The sequence below is a fragment of the Onychomys torridus genome, chromosome 7, assembly GCF_903995425.1.
Source record: "Onychomys torridus chromosome 7, mOncTor1.1, whole genome shotgun sequence".
Lineage (NCBI taxonomy): Eukaryota > Metazoa > Chordata > Mammalia > Rodentia > Cricetidae > Onychomys > Onychomys torridus.
Window position 1 is genome coordinate 56314961 of NC_050449.1, and position 22788 is coordinate 56337748.

The 22788-nt window shown below is 45.7% G+C and overlaps 2 protein-coding genes across 3 annotated transcripts in view; one reads left to right on the forward strand and one right to left on the reverse strand.

The window, feature by feature from the left end:
* Positions 1-360: 360 nt before the first annotated feature.
* Positions 361-13452, forward strand: Calml4 (calmodulin like 4). 2 transcript variants are annotated; one of them, XM_036194168.1, is made up of 5 exons: positions 361-501; positions 580-610; positions 5842-5982; positions 9557-9745; positions 13213-13452. In XM_036194168.1, exons 1-5 carry the CDS (start codon positions 499-501, stop codon positions 13308-13310), a joined length of 462 nt encoding a protein of 153 aa, XP_036050061.1. In that variant the 5' UTR covers positions 361-498; the 3' UTR covers positions 13311-13452. The 2 variants fall into 2 exon arrangements, with proteins under 2 accessions (XP_036050061.1, XP_036050062.1); XM_036194169.1 differs by lacking the exon at positions 580-610.
* Positions 13453-16111: 2659 nt separating this feature from the next.
* Positions 16112-22788, reverse strand: part of Pias1 (protein inhibitor of activated STAT 1) — a 119555-nt gene continuing 112878 nt past the window's right edge. The window contains exon 14 of the mRNA XM_036192707.1: positions 16112-19809. Within this exon, the coding sequence (XP_036048600.1) occupies positions 19516-19809 (294 nt within the window). The 3' untranslated portion in view covers positions 16112-19515. The remainder of the gene's footprint in view (positions 19810-22788) is intronic.

The window sequence follows — 22788 nt, forward strand, 5'->3', positions numbered from 1 at the left end:
ATTGGGTCCCTGCAGCCTATAATTATGGCATCATGTATCTGGTGAGGAAACTGGCAGAGGAGAGGAAGGATTCGGGTCCCAGCTGAAGACAATGTCCCTAAGGCTGAGCCAGGCTCCTTTGGAGAAAGTGTGTGTGCTGTCTGGCTCCAGCAAGGGTCCCAAGACAGGCTCAGGCCAGGACAGAGTCAGCCCTACCCAAGGCCCCCTTTCCAGCATCTAGGCTCCCAGGGACACTGGCATTTTTTCCTGGGGCTGCAGAGCCTCAGCCTCCAGTGGCAAGGACCTCCACAAGAGTCTGTAATGATTCCTTCACAGTCAACGTCAGGATGCTGGGGCATCACTGCTCAGAGAAGGCTGCAATCTGACCCTCATGGCACTGGGCCCAGTCTCCATGGCAGCAGAGGATTTATTACCAGGCCTCCACCCAGCCTGGTGGACTTTCGACTCCAAGCCAGAGGAAAGAGAACCAAACACGAACGGAACAAGGGGTGCCTGAAGATGGTGAGTGAGGGGACTTGCCGGAAGTAGGTGGGAAGGGTCCTGCTGGAGCCCCTCCTAATTGTTCTTTCTCCGCTGCAGGCCAAGTTCCTTTCCCAGGACCAAATTAATGGTAGGTTGGGCTTGTTCTTTAATTAGTGACTCCCCACAAAATGTGTGTCTCATTAGGCAATTTGCTTTGCTGGGTTCTGTTGGTAGGAAGGAAGGCCTAATGGGTGGAGAGCTGGCCCACCCACAGGCCTGGGGCCAGGTGCTGTTGGGGTGGCTGGCTATCTGGTTGGGGGTGACTCCGAAGACAGGCTTGCTGACTTCCTGGTGCTTATTATATGTCAGTGTGACTTTAAAGCTGGGTCACAGACGAGAGATTGCTCCTCAGAGCCTGAGAGTGGGTCTGGCTGGGAAGCTGGTGATAGCCGGATAGAGAACATTAACATAGTAGCTGAAGGCCCTAGACAAAAGGGTGGGGCTCTGTAGTCAGTGCAGATGGGGAACAGAACCCAGGGCTACACCCTCGGTAGGATATTTCCTTCTCTCTCTTTTTTCTTTTTCTTTTCTTCTTTTTATTTTTTATTTTATTTTTCCCTGAGACAGGGTTTCTCTGTGTAGCCTTGGCTATACTGGAACTCACTCTGTAGAGCAGGTCTGGCCTGGAAATCACAAGAGATCCACCTGCCTCTGCCTCCCAAGTGCTGGGATTAAAGGCGTGCGCCACCACCGCCTGGCTGGCAGGATGTTCCTTTATGAGCCATAGTCTCTATGAAACTAGGGCTTCCAGCTGACACCACCTGCCCAACTCAGTGTGAGCACCTTGTTCTTAAATTTCCTGCAGAGTAGAGGTCTGCTTCCCGAAGACCAGAAAGGCAGAATCAGGTTACACAGGGCTTAGCTAAGACCTGGCCAGGGGTCTGGTGGCTGAGTACTTGGCAAAAATGGCCAGAGCCCATTCAGGGAACAGCCAGCTTCCCCTGAGGCTGTGCCCCTAAACTTACCCCAACAGAGGATGGAAACAGCCCCATTATGTACTTCTCATTGCTGCTGAAATGACACCCAGTCAGTGAGATAAAACTACAGGTGCAGAGGATCCAGGAAGCTCTGATACAGCACAGTGGCCAGTAGGTCACTGGAGTGGCTTCTAGTTACTCCAGCAAGGATCCCAGAAACATAAGTGACCAGAGCTTGGTCTAGAAGTGGGGGGGGGGGGCAGGGATGTGACCTAATAGGTCCAAGTGGGTAGCTTCTCCTAGAATCCTTAACTCCCTATTCCCCAAACCAAGGCCAAGGCCAGAGGGGACAGATGAGGGGACTTTGAAGCACTGGAACTAGCCCACATTTATGGCTAGGAGCTGGCAAGATGACCCAGTAGTTAAGAATTTGTACTGCTCTTGCAGAGGACTCAAGTTTCGTTCCCAGCACACATCTAGGAACTGCTCACAACCACCTCTGACTCCAGCTCCCAGGGCATTGGACACTTCTTATCTCCATAGGCACCTACCTGGAAGCATGCACACACATAAAGAAAAATAAAATCTTTAAAGGTGGACCTAAGCTAGAGGCCACCTCCAGCCTCAGAAGTCCCCCACACCATGCCAGGATGGAAGACTCACTGTTCCTCTCTATGGTTTCTGGAACTACTAGAAAGGAAGAAAGCAGATTCTCTTTGTATCCCAGTGTCTGATACCAAGAAGGTGGCCCTTTAATATTTATCGATTGGATAGGGATGGGGGAGGAACGGGGCCGCTGGAGGCTGCTGCCAGGTCCTTCACCTTGGAGCATCGGTTTTCTCATCTGAGAGGGAGGGACAAAGGAGAGAAGAGCATCACGTGCTGGGCACTGGGTGTGAGGATACTTCTAGGAATTTTATAAGCTGATAATAAAATCGAGTATTATTAAACAGGGAAGGTGCAACCTATGTTCAGTCTGTGTGGAAAGCTAAGAAGACAGCCTTGCTGCAATCAGTAGCATGAAAGACTTGGAAGAAGTTTCAGTTTAGGAGCTGGGGATAGGAGCTGGGGATGTAACTCAGTTGGTAGAGAGCTTGTTTAGCATGCATGGGGACCTGGGTTCAATCTCTAACACCACATAAACTGGATATGATGGTGTTTCCCTGTAATCCCAGCATTCAGGAGGCAAAGGCAGGAGGATCTGAAGTTCAAGGCTAACCTGGACCACATGAGACTCAAGAAAGCAAGAGGTTTCAGTTTAGTGAATATAATTTATACCATGGTGAGGAACAGTTTACTAGAGGACCATTACTGGATTTAATGAAAATGCAATCTCAATTCACTGGGAAAAGAATTGCATTATTTTGTTAAATCGAAGCTGTGGGTTAACTATGAATACAAGAGTGGGCAAAATTCACTTGTAATGTTGAGTTGGTTAGACAGAATTTATTCTATTTATTTATTTAGTCCCCCCCTCCCCAAGAGAGGGTTTCTCTGTGTAGCTTTGGAGCCTGTCCTGGAACTTACTCTGTAGCCCAGGCTAGCCTCGAACTCACAGAAATCCACCTGCCTCTGCCTCCCAAGTGCTGGGATTAAAGGCATGTGCCACCAGCACTCAGCAGTTTTGGTTTTTTGAGACAGGGTTTCTCTTGGGAGCCTTGGCTGTCCTGGAACTTGCTCTATAGACCAGGCTGGCCTCAAACTCAGAGATCTGTCTGATTCTGCCTCCCAAGTGGTGGGATTAATGGCGTGTACCTCTACCTCCAGGCTAGATAGAATTTATAAGGGAGAGCACTGCATATTTTATTATTTGTGAATTGCGCACTGCACATCTTTAATACCGGTAAGGTGCATGGTAAACGTATGAATGTGTTAGCACAGCTGTTAACCATTTCCACACACAGGCCTTCTGAGGGAGGGGAGGAGGCCTGGAGAAGGTCTTTTTCTTATCTGGAGTATTTACATATCTCTAGGGATTTTTAACTCAATGCATTTACCTCAACTTATTCTTTACTTCAGCAAGTGTCCTTTTTCTGTGCCAGCCCTGCCCTGTGCCAGCCCTGCCTTAGTTGTTACAAATTCAGCAGTGAGCCAGAAGATAAAACCCCCCATTCTTGGAGTCACAATCGAGGGGAATGAAAGACAGAATGGAAAGCAGTAAAAGATGGGTGGCTAGATTAAGAGGATGGAGATGTGTGTGCAGGGGATGTGTGTGTGCAGGGGATGTGTGTGTAGGGGACTGAAGGTGCAGGGTCCTCAGGGGAGTCAGGGGCTCCCTGGTATCCCTGGTATCTTGTTACCTTCTTCTAGCACAGTGAGGTAAGACTTTGGGTATCTAGGACCCACAAAGCCCTGTGATGCAGGACAGTGTCCAGGAGGCTCCAGAAGTGGCTTCTGGTTACCCAGGCAGGGATCCCAGAGATGTAAAGGACCAGGGTTTGGTCTAGAAGAAAGGTGGTGGGGAGCTGGAGGGATGGCTCAGTGGTTAAGAGCATCTGAGTTAGGGGTCCCCAGCATCCACACTGGGTGGCTCACGCCCACCTGTAACTCCAGCTCCAGGGAATCTGGCTGTGCAGGTTTGAGGAGATGGACTGGGTCTGGTGAGGTGGTCCAGTGGGTAAAGGTACTTACTGTCAAGCCTGGCAATCAGTTCCACTCCCCCATCCCCACCCCACAAGGTGAAAGAAGAGAACCAACTCCCTCACAAGATACCCGACTTCCACACACAGACACTAACTAAATAAAATGTATTAACGCATTTAAGAAATGAAAGAAAAGGTGGATCTGTTGAGGCTGGAAGAGAAAACAGTTTGTTCAGAGGCTGGCCTCTGTTTAATCCTTACCTTAGGCCCCAGTTACCAACATGGGGGAATGCTGTGTGCCTGTCTGGACAGCCCGCACATCCTGGGCCTCTCTCACAGGCTTCAGCTGCCTTCTTTGGAAAATGGAAGGGATTAGGGGATTAGGGGAGCTCACCCTGCAGAATCTCCATCTGCAGAGCTGCGATCTTTCCCAAACTCCCAGGTGGCTTGGCTTTGCCTCCAGGGGCTGCTGGGAAGAGCCAGGACAGCTCTGGCAGCTGTCCATCTGCAGCAGCAGGAGGAGGAGGCTCCCGCACTGGGAAGGAAGGAGTACAGGGAGAGCTGTGGAGCAGCACTGCTGAGGCTCTGGGCACACTTGGCAGCAGTTCCCAGGACCCGCCAGAGGAGAACTTGAGAGTTCAGGAGTTAGGGCCCCGGGGCTGGACATGTGATAGGAAGTATCACATGTAGCTGTGACAGTAATAAATCCCTACCTAGAAGAGCCTCATGGAACCACTGTCCACCACTTGCTTCTGGATGCGTCCGGCAGGCAGAGGCAGGACAGTTGCATCGATTTTTGCAAAGGTCCCTGTGAGTCTGGCAGCCCTACCCGGCTCTCTTCTTCCTGGGTAGCCCTGGAAACAGCTTTTGAGTGGCATCTTAAGAACAGAGAAGGAAAGGGGGGGGGCACCCTGGCCAGATAAACCACAGGATACCCTGTTCAGTTTGGATTTCAGATAAACACTCTTTTTGAGTCTAGTACAGCCCATGTAAAATTTGATATATGCTTGGTATGTGCTTATACTAAAAATGAATTCAGGGTTGGCTGGAGAGACAGTCCTTCCAGAGGACCTGTGTCAGGTTCCCAGCACCTGTTGGGGAGGCTTACAATCACCTGTAACTCCAGCTCCAGGGCATCCAACCTTCTGGCCTCTTTGGCACCTACACACATGTGGCATTCACTCATAGAGCCACACACATACGAATAAGTGAGAACAATATAAATATACCGTCACCTATTCGTCTTTCTCAGAATTCTATTTAACTTGGTGGTTTTCCATTTTTATTACACTTATTTATGTCCTGTGTGTGCGCGTGTATGTGTACGTGATGTCAGGGGACAACTGGTGGGAGTTGCTTCTCCCCTTATACCACGAGGATTCTGTGGATCAAAGTCAGGTCATCAGGCCTGGCAGCAGCGAAGTGTTACCGGCTGAGCGCCTTGCTGGCTCCTCCGTTTGCTTCGCTTTTGAGATGGTAGCTCACACAGCCTAGACTGACCTCTGACTGCTGCACAGTGAAGGAGAACTTTGGACTCCTGACTCTTCTGCCTTCCCCTCCCAAGTGCGGGGATTACAGGCCTGCGCCATAACACTCCATTTTTATGGGGTTCTAGAAATGAGGGAGGGCCAAAGGGAAGAGACCTGGGAGGAGGGGGGAGCTCAATGTTATGGTGTCTGCACCACATGTGCAAGGTCCCAGTTCATCCCCAGCATGTGGTGGTGGGGGGAGGGGGGCAAAGGAGAAAGGCCTGAAGAGAGGGAGAGGCACATGGGCTGTGGAGTGACCACCTCTACTGACTTCCTTCCCCATCTGTACAGAGTACAAAGAATGCTTCTCCCTGTATGACAAGCAGCAAAGAGGGAAGATTAAGGCCACGGATCTTCTGGTGTCCATGAGGTGCCTGGGGGCCAGCCCCACGCCTGGGGAAGTGCAGCGGCACCTGCAGACTCATGGGATTGGTGAGTGGACTGTCCAGGTGGGATTGTGAAGGGCCCAGCAGATGGTGGTGGTGGAGAAAGCTCAGAAGCCTGAGGTGCTGGTGGTAATGTGCCTCACCAGGACTGAACTGTAGAGGTAGCTGGCCATGTATACAGTGTTTCATTCCCTGGTCTGATGTCCCACTGAGTCTGTCACAGCCCCTAGAAAGCACACTAACACTGGTCCCAGTGGCTTCCCCCACTCCTCCCTTTGCTTTTATTTTGAGGTAGGGTCTCATGTAGCCCAGGCTGATCTTGAACTCACCTTGTACTAGCTCAGGGTGATACTGAGTTCCTGATCCTCCTCCGTCCACTCCCTGAATGCTGGGCTTACCGATGTGTGCTACCACACTCAGCTCCTATATTTATGGGGAAATAGCCTTTTGCAGAGGGTTTGGCATGTGCTTAGTGAAAACAGCCCAGCTGTAACAAAGGCCCATAAGTGCTGGCCTCAAGGACCTTCTCCAAGTCTGAAGAAGACTCTACAAGCAGCTAAGGATCTAATTGGAGGGATAAGGAAATGAAGCTATGCACACACACAACCCTGTGCTCTTTCAGTCCATGTCTCTACTGTTCTAAGTAAACATCTTTAAGTCTACAGCTTCTTTTCAGCTCTCATTCTCAGCTCCTCTCTTGCCTGACTGTCCATATATTTCTAATCAGAGATTCCTTGCAGTCCTGAGAAAAGTTTCAAAACCCTCAAGGTCATAGCACATTCCTAGAAGAGATGATAAGGAGCCATGGTAGTGCAAGGTCTCAAGGCCTCAGGACCAGACAGAGGGAAGGCACAGTGCCCAGTGACAAAATTTGAGACATAGTTCTACTGTTCTGCAGTCTTGGCAAGCGAAAAACTGGCAGGCTTTTCTTAGTGTGTTTTGTGTTAGTAACCTTGGTAAGACACCCGCAACTCTGACCTTGTGTATAACTGTAAAGTTTTAAACTTATGATCTATTTACAAAGGCCTTTAGTCTAGTTTGAACTTGTTCTGAGGTAAAAATAACCTAAAAGCGTGTAGTTTGTGTTAAACTGAGGAGAGATTATTTTCTGTGTTAGTCTGAGCAAAAGGAAGAAAGCAAGGTTTAAGCGTCTACAGTCTCATGGGACAATGGATCTGGCTATGAAGCATATCCTAGCATATTTTCTATATATCAAAATTATAAGGCTAAATGAAAAGCCGTCTTCCTGACCACCCACATATATGTGTACCCATATGATGGAGATGTAATCATGAGATTACATATATACATTGCATGAAGATGCATAGTAATGGGGAGATATCATAGTGTAATTGCACAAGTTTACAACAAGAAACAGCCAATTCATTCAAAAGGCAATAATTCCAACACACCTTGTGTGATGGCTTAGTCCTCTCCCAGAACCCTTGGTTCTGATAGGTGGACCTTTTGAACACTAGTTTGCTACCAGCAGCTCTCAATACAGCTCTTAATACAGTCTCCGTGTTGTTATTGGGGAGCTGGCAATCCCCATTAAAAAAAAAGATCGACTACATTTGAGAAAGCTTGCTACATTTGGTGCCCAATTGTGATAGTACTTTTCTTGTCAGGACCACCAGCTGGTAAATAACAACATATATTACTATTATTATTGTTATTATTTTTTTTAACTTTTTTATTTTATGTACATTGGTGTGCATGTATCAGATTCCCTGACTGGAGTTACTAACAGTTGTGAGCTGCAATGTGGGTGCTAGAAATTGAACCTGGGTTTTCTGGAAGAACAGCCAGTGTGCTCTTAACTGCTGAGCCATCTCTCCAGCCCCACAGAGATTTATTATTAATTATGAAAGCTTGGCCTTAGCTTAGGCTTTTTTCTAACTAGCTCTTATAATTTAATTAACATCTTTCTATTAATCTATGTTCTGTCACATGACATTACCTCTCCTCTCTTCCATCTTGCACCTCCTGTTTCCTCCCTGTGTCTGGCTGGTGACTCTACCTTTCCTCCTCCCAGAGTTCTCTCACTGCCCTGAAGTCCCGCCTATACCTCCTGCCTAGATATTGGTCATTCAGCTTTTTATTATACCAATCACAGCAATACATCTTCACAGTGTACAAATATCCCACAACATTTCCCTCTTTTTGTCTAAATAAAAAGGAAAGGTTTTAACTTTAATACAGTAAAACTATATATAATGAGAACAATTATCAGGTAAGAATTACATTTATAATTTCCAGTCTATTTGTATATTCTATTTGGAGTTTTGGAGAAAATAATCTATTGTCTATGCTGTCTTGATGAGTCAAAAAGGTTTTTTGTTTTATTTTGTTTTTGTTTTTTTTGTTGTTGTTGTTTTTGTTTTTTTGAGGCAAGGTTTCTCTATGCAGTTTTAGAGCCTGCCTGCTTCTGCCTCCTGAGTCCTGGGATTAAAGGCGTGCACCACCACTGCCAGGCTGAATCCAAAGTTTTATACCTAAGCCATTTTCTATCATAACTTGCATTATTATTCTAATATATTTAGCATTTTCTTAGATAAACAACTTAAGCTTTTATGTCTCTCAACTTGATAATTGTTCTTATTATATATAGTTTTACTGTGTTAGAGTTAAAACCTTCCCCTTTTATGTAGGTAAAAGGGGGAAATGTTGTGGGATATCTGTATACTGTGTGAAGATGTATTGCTGTGACTGGTGTAATAAAAAACTGAATGGCCAATAGCTAGGCAGGATAGAGTAGGTGGGGCTTCAGGGCAGAGGAAGTCAGAGGTATGAATCAAGGTGCGTGGGAAATGCCACCGGGATGCAGAATAAGTAAGAACAGAAGTAAGAGGACAGGTAACTGGACTACATGACAGAACACAGATTAATAGAAAGATGTTAATTAAGTTGTAAGAGCTAGTTAGAAAAAAGCCTAGGCTAAGGTCAAGCTTCATAGTCAGTAATAATCTCTGTGTTGTTATTTGCAGGTTGGAAGTCCCAATGAGAAAGTACTATTTTATAGCTCCATCTGGTTCTATGCCATGATTCAGTACTCTGAGTTTCTATTGTCATCTTAGCAAGCAAGATTGGGGGAGGGATTAATAAGCATAGTGACTTAGGTTGTTGTTGTTGTTGTTGTTTTTCTGTTGCTATAAAATACCCTGACCAAAGCAACTTAATGATGGAAGGGTTTATTTTAGCTTATGTATCAGGTAAAGTCCATCATGGCTTGAAGTACCTGATCACATAGTAAGAGAAAGGTAGCAATGAATGTGTGTATGCTAGGACTCAGCCTGCTTCTCCACTCTGATATAATTGGGAATGGTGCCATCAATAATGGACTTGTCTTTCACATCAACTAACATAATCAGGACAATCTCCCACAGGTATGCCCACAAGCCTTTCAGTAAGGTTGTAGGTTCCGTCAAGTTGACATAAACACTATCTATCACGTGTTGTTACTGAAGACTGTTGGGAAGGTGAAATGGAGGCTTTCCATCCTGGGGTCAGGAGAGCTCTGTCCCCTTACCATGACCAGTGCCTTGAGAACTAGGTAGCCTTGGGGCTGGCTCTGACAGCCAGACAGTCTCCAGCTCACTGTGCTGTTTGGGGTTTTCCAGACAAACATGGAGAGCTGGATTTCTCCACCTTCCTGACCATTATGCACACACAAATCAAACAAGAAGACCCAAAGAAAGAAATCCTTTTGGCCATGCTGATGGCAGACAAGGAGAAGAAAGGTTACATCATGGCATCTGAGTTGCGGTCAAAACTCATGAAACTGGGAGAGAAGCTCACTCACAAAGAAGGTAACAGCCTGGCTAACTTGACTCTGAACCATCTGGGGAGGGTTAGGGAATCTCAGGGAGGACAATACTGGGTATACCACCCAAAGCTGTGCAGATGGCCAATTGATGAATGGCCCAGAAGGTTGTAAGCACAAGTCAAGCTGGCTGAGGAATGGACCGGGGCTCCAGGCAGAACCAGAGGGGACAGGCAGTGGGCCAGGGTAGAGAGTTAGCCTAGAGATAGTCCAGTTGGGGTCCTAGGAACAATGGTGACTGTTTTTATGTGAACAGTTGGGGCGTCTGTCATTGAGGGTCTTGATGTGACCCACAAGGGCTAGGGATGCAGCCAAACAAAATCCTAAGCTTACTTTAAACATTCTAAGTGTTTTGTTTTGTTTAAAGAACTTTACTGTGTGGTTATCAAACATAAACTTTGTAGGTAATATTCTGTCGTAATGTCAAAAGGCCATGATGGGGGCTGGGAAGATGGCTCCATAGGTAGTTTGCCCCACAAGTAGGAGAACCTGTGTTTGGATCCTGGGGACCTGTATAAAAAAGCTGGATGAGTGTGTGTGTGTGTGTGTGTGTGTGTGTGTGTGTGTGTGTGTGTGTCTGTCTGCCTGTAATTCTAGTATTCACTCAGGAGGCAGAGATGGGATGCCAGGACAAGATGGCTAGCTACAGTAGTCTGAACTGTGGGCTCCAAGTTCAAAGAGACTCTGCCTCAAACAAATGTGGAGAGCCATAGAGGAAGCTACCAGATGTCAACCTCAGGCTTCCACGGGTGTGCTGCACACATGTGCCTACACACAAATGAACAGGCATACCCATGTGCACACAAGCTCCACACATTAAAAGCTATGACACAGGTCACACTGGCAACACCAGTGGCCCTTCGATTGATGGAAAGGGCCAACCGAGTGAGCGGCTCTCGAGAGAGAGCTGAAGCAGAATGCAGGGTCCTTCATTCCCAGAGCCATCTTCTTACCATAGCTGGCTCTCATGTGGCCACTGATGGTGTTTCCAAATTGAGAGGCCATTGTGCTCCTGCCCCCAGCAGCCCTAGGAGCTGGGGGTATGAGAGCTTTTCAGAGAAAAACTAGCTAAAGAAACCTGCCCTGGCCACAGATCAGGAGATAGTCCTGCCTATTACATTCCTTGCTTCAGAGCAGGATATGGGCATGGGAATTCTGAGAAAGCTCTAGGTACATGCTTGGGCTATTTGCAATGTCTTTCCAGCCTGACAGCACTGTTGGCAGCCCTGGTGCTGACACAGTTGTGGACCACGGCCTGCTCCTAATCTTCATCATTGATCTCCAAAGCCAGGCTTTTCAGGTTGGCTGGCCAGCCTGAGGGCTTAACTTAGACACAGTGGGTTGTAAAGGACCCAATACCCACAACTTTTGGTCAGATTACAACTAACCAGAACCAAAGTTTCAGGTTGTGATTTGAACTGAATTTGAATCTGGGTCTTTCCTTCAGGGAGCCCTGGAATGTCACAGACATCCCCGGGGTCCTCTAAGAGCTAGCATTGTATGGACCAGCCTGCTCAGATTTTATCTGCACTCATGAAGGTCCTGAGCAAAGCTTTTAGAAATGGTGCCTGGCAGGTAGATTCATCTCCCAATTCCTCTCAGTTGGCAGCTTTTAACTGCAACTGTTTTTCATGTGAAGGGGGGAAATGGCCTGCCCTTACCTCGGACTCCCATGACACTGCTGGTGGAGTATCCTCTGAGGTGGTTAGTGATCTGTCTACAGTGACAGGCCCCTAGACTTCCCTCACGGGTTAACCAGCACAACACACTGAGAAGGAGCCGATGAAGACTCAGCTCCCTCTTAGATGTAGGGAAACACAAGATACCAAAAGTAATAACTATTTCTTCTGGGGATTTGGAAGAAACGGGTCCTTAGCATGCATAGCACCCTCACCAGCTATCACCTGGCTGTGGCGTGCTGCCTTCTTCTGGTCTGTCACTGATGATGGAGCTGATTCTTGGCCTATCTATCCAACTGGCTGGAGGTTAGAGGCTTTTCCATAAAATATGATGAATCTGTCTCCTCAGGCTCAGAGCACCTATGGGTTTAAAAAGAGAGAAGTACATTCTATCTACCATCTACCTATGTATCTATGTACATATTTATTTATCCATCATGTATGTATGTATGTATGTATGTATGTATCTATCTATCTATCTGACAGGATCTCACTATATAAATCAGGCTAGCCTTAAACTCAGAGATCCACATGTCTCTGCCTTCAGAATTTTGTAATTAAAGGTGTACACCACAATACCTGGCTAAATTAGTGTATTTTTCAAAAGCTATTTTCAGAAAGATCTTATCTGGCAGGCATGGTGGCACAGGCCTTTAATCTGAGCACTTGAGGCAGAGGCAGGCTGAGCTCTGTTGAGTTCCAGCCTGCCAGCCCGGTCTGCACAGTAAGTTCTAGGTAGTGATACCCTCTCAAAACCAAACCAAACCAAACCAACAAAAACCTGGTAGAAGTTCAGAGAATCCATGTGGGCATGGGTTAAATAAAATGAAAACAAACAAACAAAAAAGGTTTTGTGTATGTACCAGTGTGAGGGTATGTCATATATGCAGAGGTACCCAAGAAGGGCAGAAGAGGGCATCAGATTCCTGGGACTGGAGTTAAAGGCAGTTGTGAGCCACCTACATGTCTACTGGGAATGAAATTAGGGTCCTCTCAAGAGCAGTTTTAACTGCTGAGCCATCTTTCCAGCCCCTGAACAATGCAGTATGATGCTTTGAACTTCAGATGCAGTTGGATTTTTTTGCACATACATTGACAAGATGCAGTTTTCAAATTAAGCTAGGGATCCAACTCAAACCCAAGGTACACGTAAGCCAAGTGCTCTTGTCACCCAGCCTTCTGCAGTGAGGTGATGATAACAGAGTGCTTGTCACTTATCTGGAGGAGAGGAGCAGGAGTGAGCCTGGATCAATGTGGCTGTGTTTGGAGCTGGGGATGATGCCTGTGTGATTGGAAGGTTGCAAGAGTAGGCTGTAAGGTAAGACATAAGGTTTCTTGAAAGACAGACACAGAGGTCAAATGTTTCTTTGAAAGAGTTCCATGCTGGCTGCCGAGCCTGCTGGCCTGAGTTTGATCTCTGGAGCCCACATGGTAGGAGAGAGCTGACTCCCACAAGTTGTCCTCTGACCTCCACACTTGTGGCATGGACAATAACCCCCACCCCCAATAAATAAATAAATGTGAAAATTAAAATCAGGTATAAGGCAGTCTCAGTGACTGAATCCTCAGCAGTACACTCTGCTATATGCCGGGCCCTGTAGAGAGTGGGGAAGTTGAACCAAGCGGTCTCTGGGGGCCTTGGGAGCAGGATGTCCTTCCTTTTTTGGTTTGTGGCTCAGTCCATGGGCAAAGTCCATCAGGTTATCCTGGAAGACTTCTGGGAACCCCTAACCTCAGCAAACCCAGATTGAAACATTAATGTGATTTATTGCAGTGGACGATCTTTTCAAGGAAGCAGGCATCGAACCAAACGGCCAAGTGAAATATGACACATTTATCCAAAGGATCACCCTTCCTGTGCAAGACTACTGAGGGAGCTGAGATCCAGGGAGCAGAGTATGAGAGCTCCAGGGTCTGAAAACCTAAACCTGATTAATTTGTTTTAAAGGGAAATCTAAGATGACAATAAGACCCCGCGGCACAACTGTTACAGGGGCTAAGTACCAATAAAGGATGCAGCCATGGTATGACACGTCTGTAATGAGAGGTCTGTCTGTACTGAGTTTAGTACTAACGTTACTCTAGCTCTGTGCAGCACGGAACAGCCTGTGATTTGAAGTCAGGTTTGTGTGCCAGTGCTGGTTCGGCAGCTTCATTACCCTCACTTTGGGTAGACCATTGTGCTTCTCAAAGCCTTTGGATCTCACAAGGATGAAGAGCATGACTTGAAAATGATTGGCAACTTGGGAGCATGTGCAACTGTCATTTCCATGATAGTGTTTCTCCAAAAGAGCAGTCTGCCAGACCAGCCTGCTTTTGGATACAAGAACCACCTTCTTCGGCATTTCCAAGATAAGGGTAGAGTCGGCTGGGAACCAGCAATAAGCAAAGTGCAGGTATACAGAGAGCAATGAGGACGGACACGGACACACACACACACACACACACACACACACACACACACCACACACACACACACACACACACACACACACACACACACACCCCTCACACACACAGAGCAACAAGCACAAAGCATGGGCACACAGACACACTATTACTTACAACTCTACAATCCCACTGACAAATCCCCATTTCCAGTTTTATCAGCAGGATGCTCTTTCATAAACAGGTATAAAGTGGAAACACACATAAGAGTGAGTGCTAAGTATAGGATCAGTGGAGTAGTGGGAAGTGATCCAACTTTATATTCCACACCAAAGGAAGTGGGGGGCCTGGCCCCTTCAGAAGCCTTGCAGAGTTAAGCAGGCCTCTGATGCTCCTAGAAGAATGTGCTGAAGCTGTCCTGGCCATTATTAGGTCCCAGGAATTAGGATGGTCTGCTCAAGTGATCTGGGATCACTTCAAGTGACTTTAAGCCACTTTCTTGGGACTAACAGAATAAGGGGATGCATATGGGGCCGTGTCCAGAATCTGAGAGGCCCTGAAACCAGGAGCAGGCAGCAGTGGATCACCAAAGTGCCCATGGGACACACCAACACAGGCGGGTAGAGCTCTTCAACAGGAGGCCCTCATTCCTGTGTCAGGACAGCTGGCTGTGGCTTTGTCCCTTAGTGAAAGCACCAAGACATATCAAGTCATGGGTGTCTCTTGGGAAGTTTGACCAGAAACACATCTTTTATGAGGGGCTAGGCTCTGGGAACATACCAGGGGACCAGATAGTGTCACCTTGATTCAGCTATCTCACACTGTATAGCTCAGACCAAACAGAAGACCTGAGAAAGGAAGGCCTCATTTTCCTGAGAGTAGACACTATATGTTCCCTGAAAAGCTTGATTATAGGCAACCTGGCAGGTTCCTTTAATACAAAAAGTAGGCTAGATAATAGTGGCACATCCCTTCAAAGAGGATTTTGGTTTGTGGCCAACACCATATACAAAGCAAAAGTCTGTCTGGGAAACATAAAATTAAAAAATAAAGAATTCTGGGCTGTTCTAGGGAGCCTGAAAGAAGCCAGAGCAATCGAGAGCAACACACAGTAAAAATCTTCATGACTCCCACACAAGTCCTCCCAGGGGAGGCTAGAGCTCCAAAGAGAAGGCTGTATTTCCCTGCTGGACGGGAAGGCTCCAGACCCAACACCTCTGACTCCAGCCATGGATTCAGAAGCACATCCCTTGTTCACCAGTCTAGAATACCAAAGACCTGACAGGTGCTCTGTGCTGATGCTGTATGTGGGACAGGGTGAGGATAGTCTGGACCCTTATAGAAGAGGTTCTTCCCAATGTCTTCTGATGTCTGCCAGCAACTCCTCCTCCTCCTCCTTTTAAAAGATAGGGTCTCATGTATCCCAAATTTACCTCAAATTTGTGGAGGATGCCCTTGAACTTCTGATCCTCCAGCCTCCACCTCCTGAGTGCTGAGATAACAGGTGTGCACTACTTTGCCTCTTTTATCTGCTGCTGGGGATTGAGTCCAGTGCTTCTTCACACATGCTAGGTGAGCACTCTGCCAAATACCTCCAGCCTTCTGGTGTAGCCCCCATCCCAACTCCAGTTGTTTTTGAGACTGGGTTTCAACGTAGACAGGGTCTCTCTATGTAGCCCAGGCTGGCCTCGAACCCACAGAGATCTGTCTGCCTTTGCCTCCCAAGTGTTGGGATTAAAGGTGTGCATCATCATATCCTACCCGCAGTGTAGTTTTAAAGCATGTTTTCTGAATCTTATTTGGCCGAGTGGCATCTCCAGTACTGCTTGCAAAGAGCACTTGGCTAATGGGCCGTCTGCATAACCTGGGCTGACCTTCCCCACTCACTGCTCTGTCATGGTGGCAAAGTGAGCTCAAATTCCTCAAGTCTGATTTACACAGCACCGTCAGGAAAGGCTGTTCCTTCAGGGGTCCCACTTGTGCAGTCCTCAAATTCCAACAGGTTTACCTAGCATCAGGTTTGCTCACTATAGATACTGGAGGGCCCAGGTGTCTGGACAGCAGATAGACAACAGATACCTTTAACATTTAAGGTGCTGTGGTTCAGTCTAGAGCTGGCTGTATTCTAGTAAGGAAAGCCCTCAAAGCATGATGTGGAGACAGCAGTTACTTGTCATGCTTTGAACGACGCTGACAGGGCCCCTGGGAGCACGCTGCGCCAGCACTTTTCTCTGGGGACTCTTCCCTTACAGACCCAGTAGTAGTAGTATTTTACAGAACACAAATTAACTGAAGGCTTTTCTTTTATTACATCTAAAGAGCTCTACATAAACAGGTAACATTCAATAAGGAAACAACTTTTCTCCAATGCATGTAATAAATATTTTCACTTGGTACTTTTATACAAACTGACATTGGTCTACTATACATTTTTTAAAAGCCATTTTACTGGTTTGGCATGCGGTATGGAAATTCTAAGAGAGAAAGTTTTAAGGCAATGAATCACAGATTTAAGTTCATGGAATTTATGGTAACTTTTATCTATTTATATACATTTCCCCTTTGTTAATAAAACAACAGCAGCACACTCTGGGACCACCAGTTATTCCCCCTCCCTCTTTGAAATCTACGCTTTGTGTTTAATTAAAAAAAAAAAAAGAATGCAATGTGTATCCATAAAACAAAGTTCTTACCAAAATAAATTCCAATGTGCTTTTTACGAGTCCTGAAGATTCTGAAAGTTTTATGTATTTAAAATTCAAATTGCTTTAAAAACTAGGTTCTTTCTACATTAATTCATTTACAATTGGGGTACATTTTCATTCAGTTTCACACACTTGTACTCAAAGGAAAATTGGCCAAAACACTCCCCACATTTTTCAAAACGTGGTTAAGTTTCATATTAGAAAATGTGTCCATTAATGCCCACACAGTAAATAAAAAGCCACCGCCATCCTGCTAGTTGGACGGCTACTTTACTGATGTGTGCTACAGATAGACAGGGGCACACATACACACTGTACAGAGCACATGTGTACATGCTAGTAAGAAAGACTAAGGAGGGGGTTCCTGGCAACTTGCTGAAAGATGCTGAGAACGGTATCTGTCCACAGCATATCAAGGTTGGCAGGGTTGTGGAGTGAAGGTGGGCTAAGGAAAAACAACAGAAAAGAGATGGAGTGGCCATGCGCTTTTTCTTGTAAATATAGGAGAGAAAGTAGTGCATGACTAATTATTAAAGATTGCGAAAGTCTCTGAACTTAACCACATGCAATGTTTTAGAAAGTCAACAGCTGAAGAAATGAACTCCTTCCTTACTACATGGAATGAACTAAAATGCACAGTCAACTAATGGTTCACTCTCCCATGGGACATGACAGAGCCACAGGACATAGGTTTCTCCCTGTTACTCACTCTCCCCTTAGGTTGGTACAATGCAGGATGCAGAAGGAAAGCACCCCTCCACCACTGGGCTGAAGAAGGCAGAGGGGGGCTTCAACTGGATCATTCTAGTTTGTAGTTCAGCATCAGACACAAAAACTGCTGATCAGAATCCTAAAACCACCAACAAGTTAAAAAAAAAAAATCCAAGAACAAGGAAGACTATTAATTTTATCTCAGATAGTTGAAATAATAAAAATATACTTCCTATTGCAATGTTAACAGAAACACCCACAATTTTAGTGATTCCTACTCTAGCCCCAATTTAGACACAAATTAAGACCTTATGTGAAACGAGCCTAAATTAATACAGTAATAAAAAATCGAACAAGTACTCACCACACCAGATGAATTTAACAACGTAACCATTTCTGGTTTGAACTGACAACAAATGCCTTGTTTTTATTGCAGATTGTTTTGTGACTCTAACAGCCGTTTCTGTGTGGAACACACATGCGCAGGGGAAGACGATGTTACTCACACACACTTGTTTATAAATACATATATACACACACACATATACATATCAACACCAACTTTTCTCAAAATTCAAGTTGACAGTTTAGTAGCAGAGACGCTATAAAAAACAGATAACATTTTTAGTTGCCACACTGTAATGTGAACCATTTTACTTTATCATACAACTGAAGATACAGCCATCGTGACTTCTACCTGGATTAATATAGGTCCTTCTGTTACTGATGCAAGGTTTGAAAAGAAGTTTACTATACACAAAGGGGGTCCTTCAACTCTGAGAACACAAAGTGGTAACATAAAATGCCAGTATGGGAACTGGCGATGGTGTGCCCCTTCCTCTCTGCTGAGAAACCTGCGCCTTCCATCACTGCCATCCATCTGCCTTCCACTGTAAGAATACTGCGTCTTCTTGAAGGACTCTCAAGCATAAGAAGCACTTTTTCCTTCCTTTGACCCTTAATCATCTTCTGAAGAAATTGTAATATATTTACATATTCTGCTATTGAGAGTAGATAAAACCGACTGATTCTTGAATTTAAAAAAATGGCTTCCTATGTCATGCTTGTCATTAAAAGGTGTGTAAAAAATAAACAAGGCTAAGAAAGGAAGTGTACTCAGAATCAGAGAAACAAAATAACTAAGGTTATTTTTGAGTTTCAACTGTTTATCAAATAGATTTGCTACAGATCCACATGTGAGCTGCACTGTACTGTCAACTTGAGGGAAACTGAATTCTTTCTTTTTTGAGGTGGAATACTGTCCTCTGCCAGCTGCATACAGCACCCCCTGAGGGTTCTAGGGCTCTTTCCTATCCCACTTTGGTATGAAGATTCTCAAGGAAACTTGTTACCCTGTGGCCAAAATGCAGGTACTCATAGACTTGGCTTACATACAAAATACTGGCAATTCAGATTCAGAATCAACCCAAGTGTATCACTGTTCACAGGCCTGCCCTCAGACTGCTTATCCAGGCAGCTTTTGCTCCAGCACTTCTCTTAGGGGGTACACAGCAGATCACAGAAAACCTGTGATGGAGAACATGCATCGGGAGAGCTGAGAAAGATGCTCACGTGAGCATTCAAGACCTCTGAAGCACTTTGAAAGAAGCAGGCAACTGATATTAACGAAATGCCAACCCAGGAAGAGAGGGGACAATGATGACGGAATAGTACACACAGGGACACACTGAAAACACACACCCCCACGAGCTATGTCCTGAAAACAAAGGGAATGAGTGGGACAGGTGAGATTCATAACTTAAGGCTGGTAAAATCCACGAATACACAAACAGAATCCAAGTCTGTTGCTTTTAGAAAATGGAAATCAAAACTATCCCAACCCCCTCCCCACAACAAAGCCCACAATTTAAAACTTCATACATGCAATTCTGTTTCTGTTATTGCAAGTAAGATAATGCCATTGAAGTAAAATAAAACCCAAACCAAAGGACAAACGGTGAAAAGTCTTCAGAATCCAGAAAAAATTAACTGAAGGAGGTTTGTGGGTGCTTGTTTTTTCTTTTCTTTCCTTCCTTTTTTTTTTTTTTTAAACAAGTGTTTTATCAGACAGGCAGTCTTAGATTTATATACAAAAGTAAAACTGAAAATATAGTTTTGTTCTCTGTACATTTCTTTTAATTTTTTTTCCCTAAAAACAGGAAAAAAACCCACGCTTGTGTACTTTTCTAAAGAGGATAAGGTAAAACAGCACAGAGTTCTCTTCTGCCAAGTCATTTCATGTGGGACAGGGTGGGAGCAGCAGGACGAGGGCCTCAGTCCAACGAGATAATGTCTGGGATTATGCCAAAGATGGACGCTGTGTCCGCGCTGCTCCTGCTGGCCACACCATGGCCATGGCTCTCCCTCAGACTGTTGGAAGACACAAGGCTGCTGTTGCTGCCACTACTGCTTCCGTTGGTGGCTGGCAAAGAAGTGCTTCCTCCAGCACTTAGCTGATCCAGAAACATCTGCGAGGAGGTATACGGGAAAAAGCGGGAGGAGTGCAGGAGGTCCTGGTCATCGGATACTGCCGCCGCCGCTGCGGCAAGCAGGGAGGTGTTGTAATGCTAGGAGGGACCAGAGACAAAACACTCTCGTTACAATCAGATGCACCTCTGTACTCTTCTCAGCAGAGCAAGTCCCAAGTTAGCATATCCTGAGGCCTGGCTCCTCAAACGACAACACATTCTGCAGGGAATGACTGCTCACTGATACCGAGAGCGCTTTGCCATGGTATCTGAAACTGGAATAAAATTTTTGATTGTGTTGTGTGTGTGTTTTAGTTTGTACTGCATGCAGTTCTTAAAACTCTATTTCTGAGATGTTCCGCAGCAGCAGGAAGGAGGGCAGCTGCCCCCTCCTCAGATACACCCGGCATTCCCACTGACAAGCTCATCCTGAGAACTGCATGAAGACACTCAGCTGCTACCGTGCTCAGCCCGAGGCTGGCTCTGTGCAGCCTATTGCTACCTTCTGCACGGCAGGCACCGGGCACAGCGTCTGTGCACTCGAGTATGTCTGAGCTGGAAAAAGCAGGGAGAATCTGCTGTAAAAGATAAGCAATGTCCCACTCGTGTGGGCACTTCCAGAGTCGGGGGTGTGGGGCTGCAAGTGTCTCCGTCAGGGACTGTGGCTGAGTGGCTGTGAAGGCTGAGGTCATTATCTCTGTACTACTGTGGGCTTTACCATCACTCTACGCTTAAGTTACTCTACATTTATTTAAAAAAAATCCCAGTGCTCACCTTTTCTTTAATTAACTACAGTTCTATAACAATTTTACTTTGTTTTTAAACTTGTTCATTTTCTAAAGATTTTATAACATGTAGTAATGATACACAATAATGGGTTTCACATGTATATAATGTCTTTTGATTACAATTACCCCTCCTACTTTCTCCTAGTCCCCTCTTCCTCCTCTTCTCCACACTCCACTTCCAATGTGTGTGTGTCCCAGTGAGTCATTAAGTGGCTAACCACTGCGGAAAAAATGTCTCCCCCACTAAACATTACTGCATATAGATCTTCAGAGAGGCTGGGGCTCCCTAAGCCCTTCCAACTACTTTATTCTTTATAATAACACTTAAAAAAATAAATAGACTGTATAGCTGTGCAAAAACATTCTTTCATCATCTCTATACCCTATGAGATCTAATTATGTATTCTGCTGAAAAGAAAGACAAAAATATACACATACTCCTAGGTCTACATAGGCCAGGGGTCAGTATCACTGTCTTCCAGGCACATCTTGTTTCCTGGAAGGTTTTCAGGGCAGGGATAATGCCTACTTCTGGATCCCTCTTGATGACCCACTAGAGCTCATCCTAAGCAGGTGCCATCCTTTCAAAACATGCCGTGGTACTTTGTTTGGTCTGTCCCTTTCCATCCGAGATGTGCTTGTGAATAGTGCACCAGAAACACTCCCCTTCTCTGACGTTCTTTTCTCAAGCATCAAAGGGGGCTGCTGATGTCTGCAGAAGTTCCGCTAGCTCCTTTATGAAACTTCTTGGGGGCTCTTTCTGTCTCCTTCAGTTCCCCTTTCTTTGCCTGCTTTTAAGTTCCAAGGCTTCCACAACAGTTTCCTTAGGAACCTCTCTGGGGCACCTTAGTGTCACACATACCATTTTGGAGTTACTACAGCATTGCTTTGCAACCTCCTCACCAAAAGCGATCAGTAATAATGTCTGGAGAGTTTCCTCCAGATGCCATTAGTTCTGTTACATCAGCCTAAACAAGGCTACTGAACAGCACTGGCGCTGCCTTCCATCCACAGGTATGTCTCCTCAGTGTTCCTGCTGCAGGAGAGTCTGGACAAAGGTCCTACTCAGGCAGTGGGCTCAAAGGCCACGGAATCTCCTTGATCAGCCAGCAAGATGGCTCAGTAGATAAAGGTGCTTGCTGTACAGCCTGAGTACTTGAGTTCAATGGCTGGAACCCACACAGAGGTAGAGAGAACAGACTCCATACAGCTGTCCTTTGATTTCCAAACATGTGCTGTGTTGCACATATACAACCATGCATACAACAGTTATAAAAAATTATAGATACACACACACACACACACACACACACACAGGGGCCACAGGAGGAGCTGGAGGAGGGATGGGTTGAAATAATATGAATATAATATACTCATGTATGAAATCCTCAAAAAAATTTTTAAAAATATCCTTGATCTATTTCTCTTGGTTGGGTCAGAGACATGGTGTCGGAACAAGACCACCACTGTGATACTGGGATGAAGGATGATGTACGTGAGCACCATCACCAATGAACAACATCTTGCAAAGTTTGCTCATCTCCAACCAGTGCTCCAGCTTGCTGGCATGAAACATCTGGACAGTGGCTGGATCACTGCTTTGGTGGTGATCGCCACAGTACTGAGCAGGATGTGCTTCTGCCTCCTGTCCTTAATCCATGTCCTTAGCCATTTCTCTATGGCTGAAGCAGGTCTTTCTCAATCTGTGTTGTCTCACTGTTTTCGATGAGACTTTGGTCACTTTGTTCTTGCTCTTCCAGTCTGTAGCTCTAGTGCAATGGGACAGCCTGACTGGTGAGTAATACTCACTGACTTTCTCCTTCTATACACGTGATCACTTTTAGATTTGTTTCCAGGTCACTCTATGTGGCCTTTTAGCAACTGATTTTGTACGGTTTAGGGTCTGAGATGAATAAAACAACAGGAGCTCGAGACAAACAAGGGAGGAGAAGAGGCAATCAGAGCTGTAGTAAACACAGTGTGAGGAAGCACAGCATACTGTATAACTGAAGTCCAGAGTCACTCGATATCACTACCTAGTACTTATGGACTGCACACAAGTGTTTGCTTTAAACATACCATTGGCGATGCAGTAGCACCACAGCCTATGATGCCCTGGGCAATAGACACTCACACATGTGGCCAAGTCTGAAATCTACCAGTAACATGGTTCACTGCCCTGTGTCTTTATACAGCAGTATTGAGAAATCAATAGGCAGACATTGCTTTTACCCTCTACTGGGGGTGAAGGGTGATGATGAATGATGGCCTTTTTTTCCCCCCTTTCCAG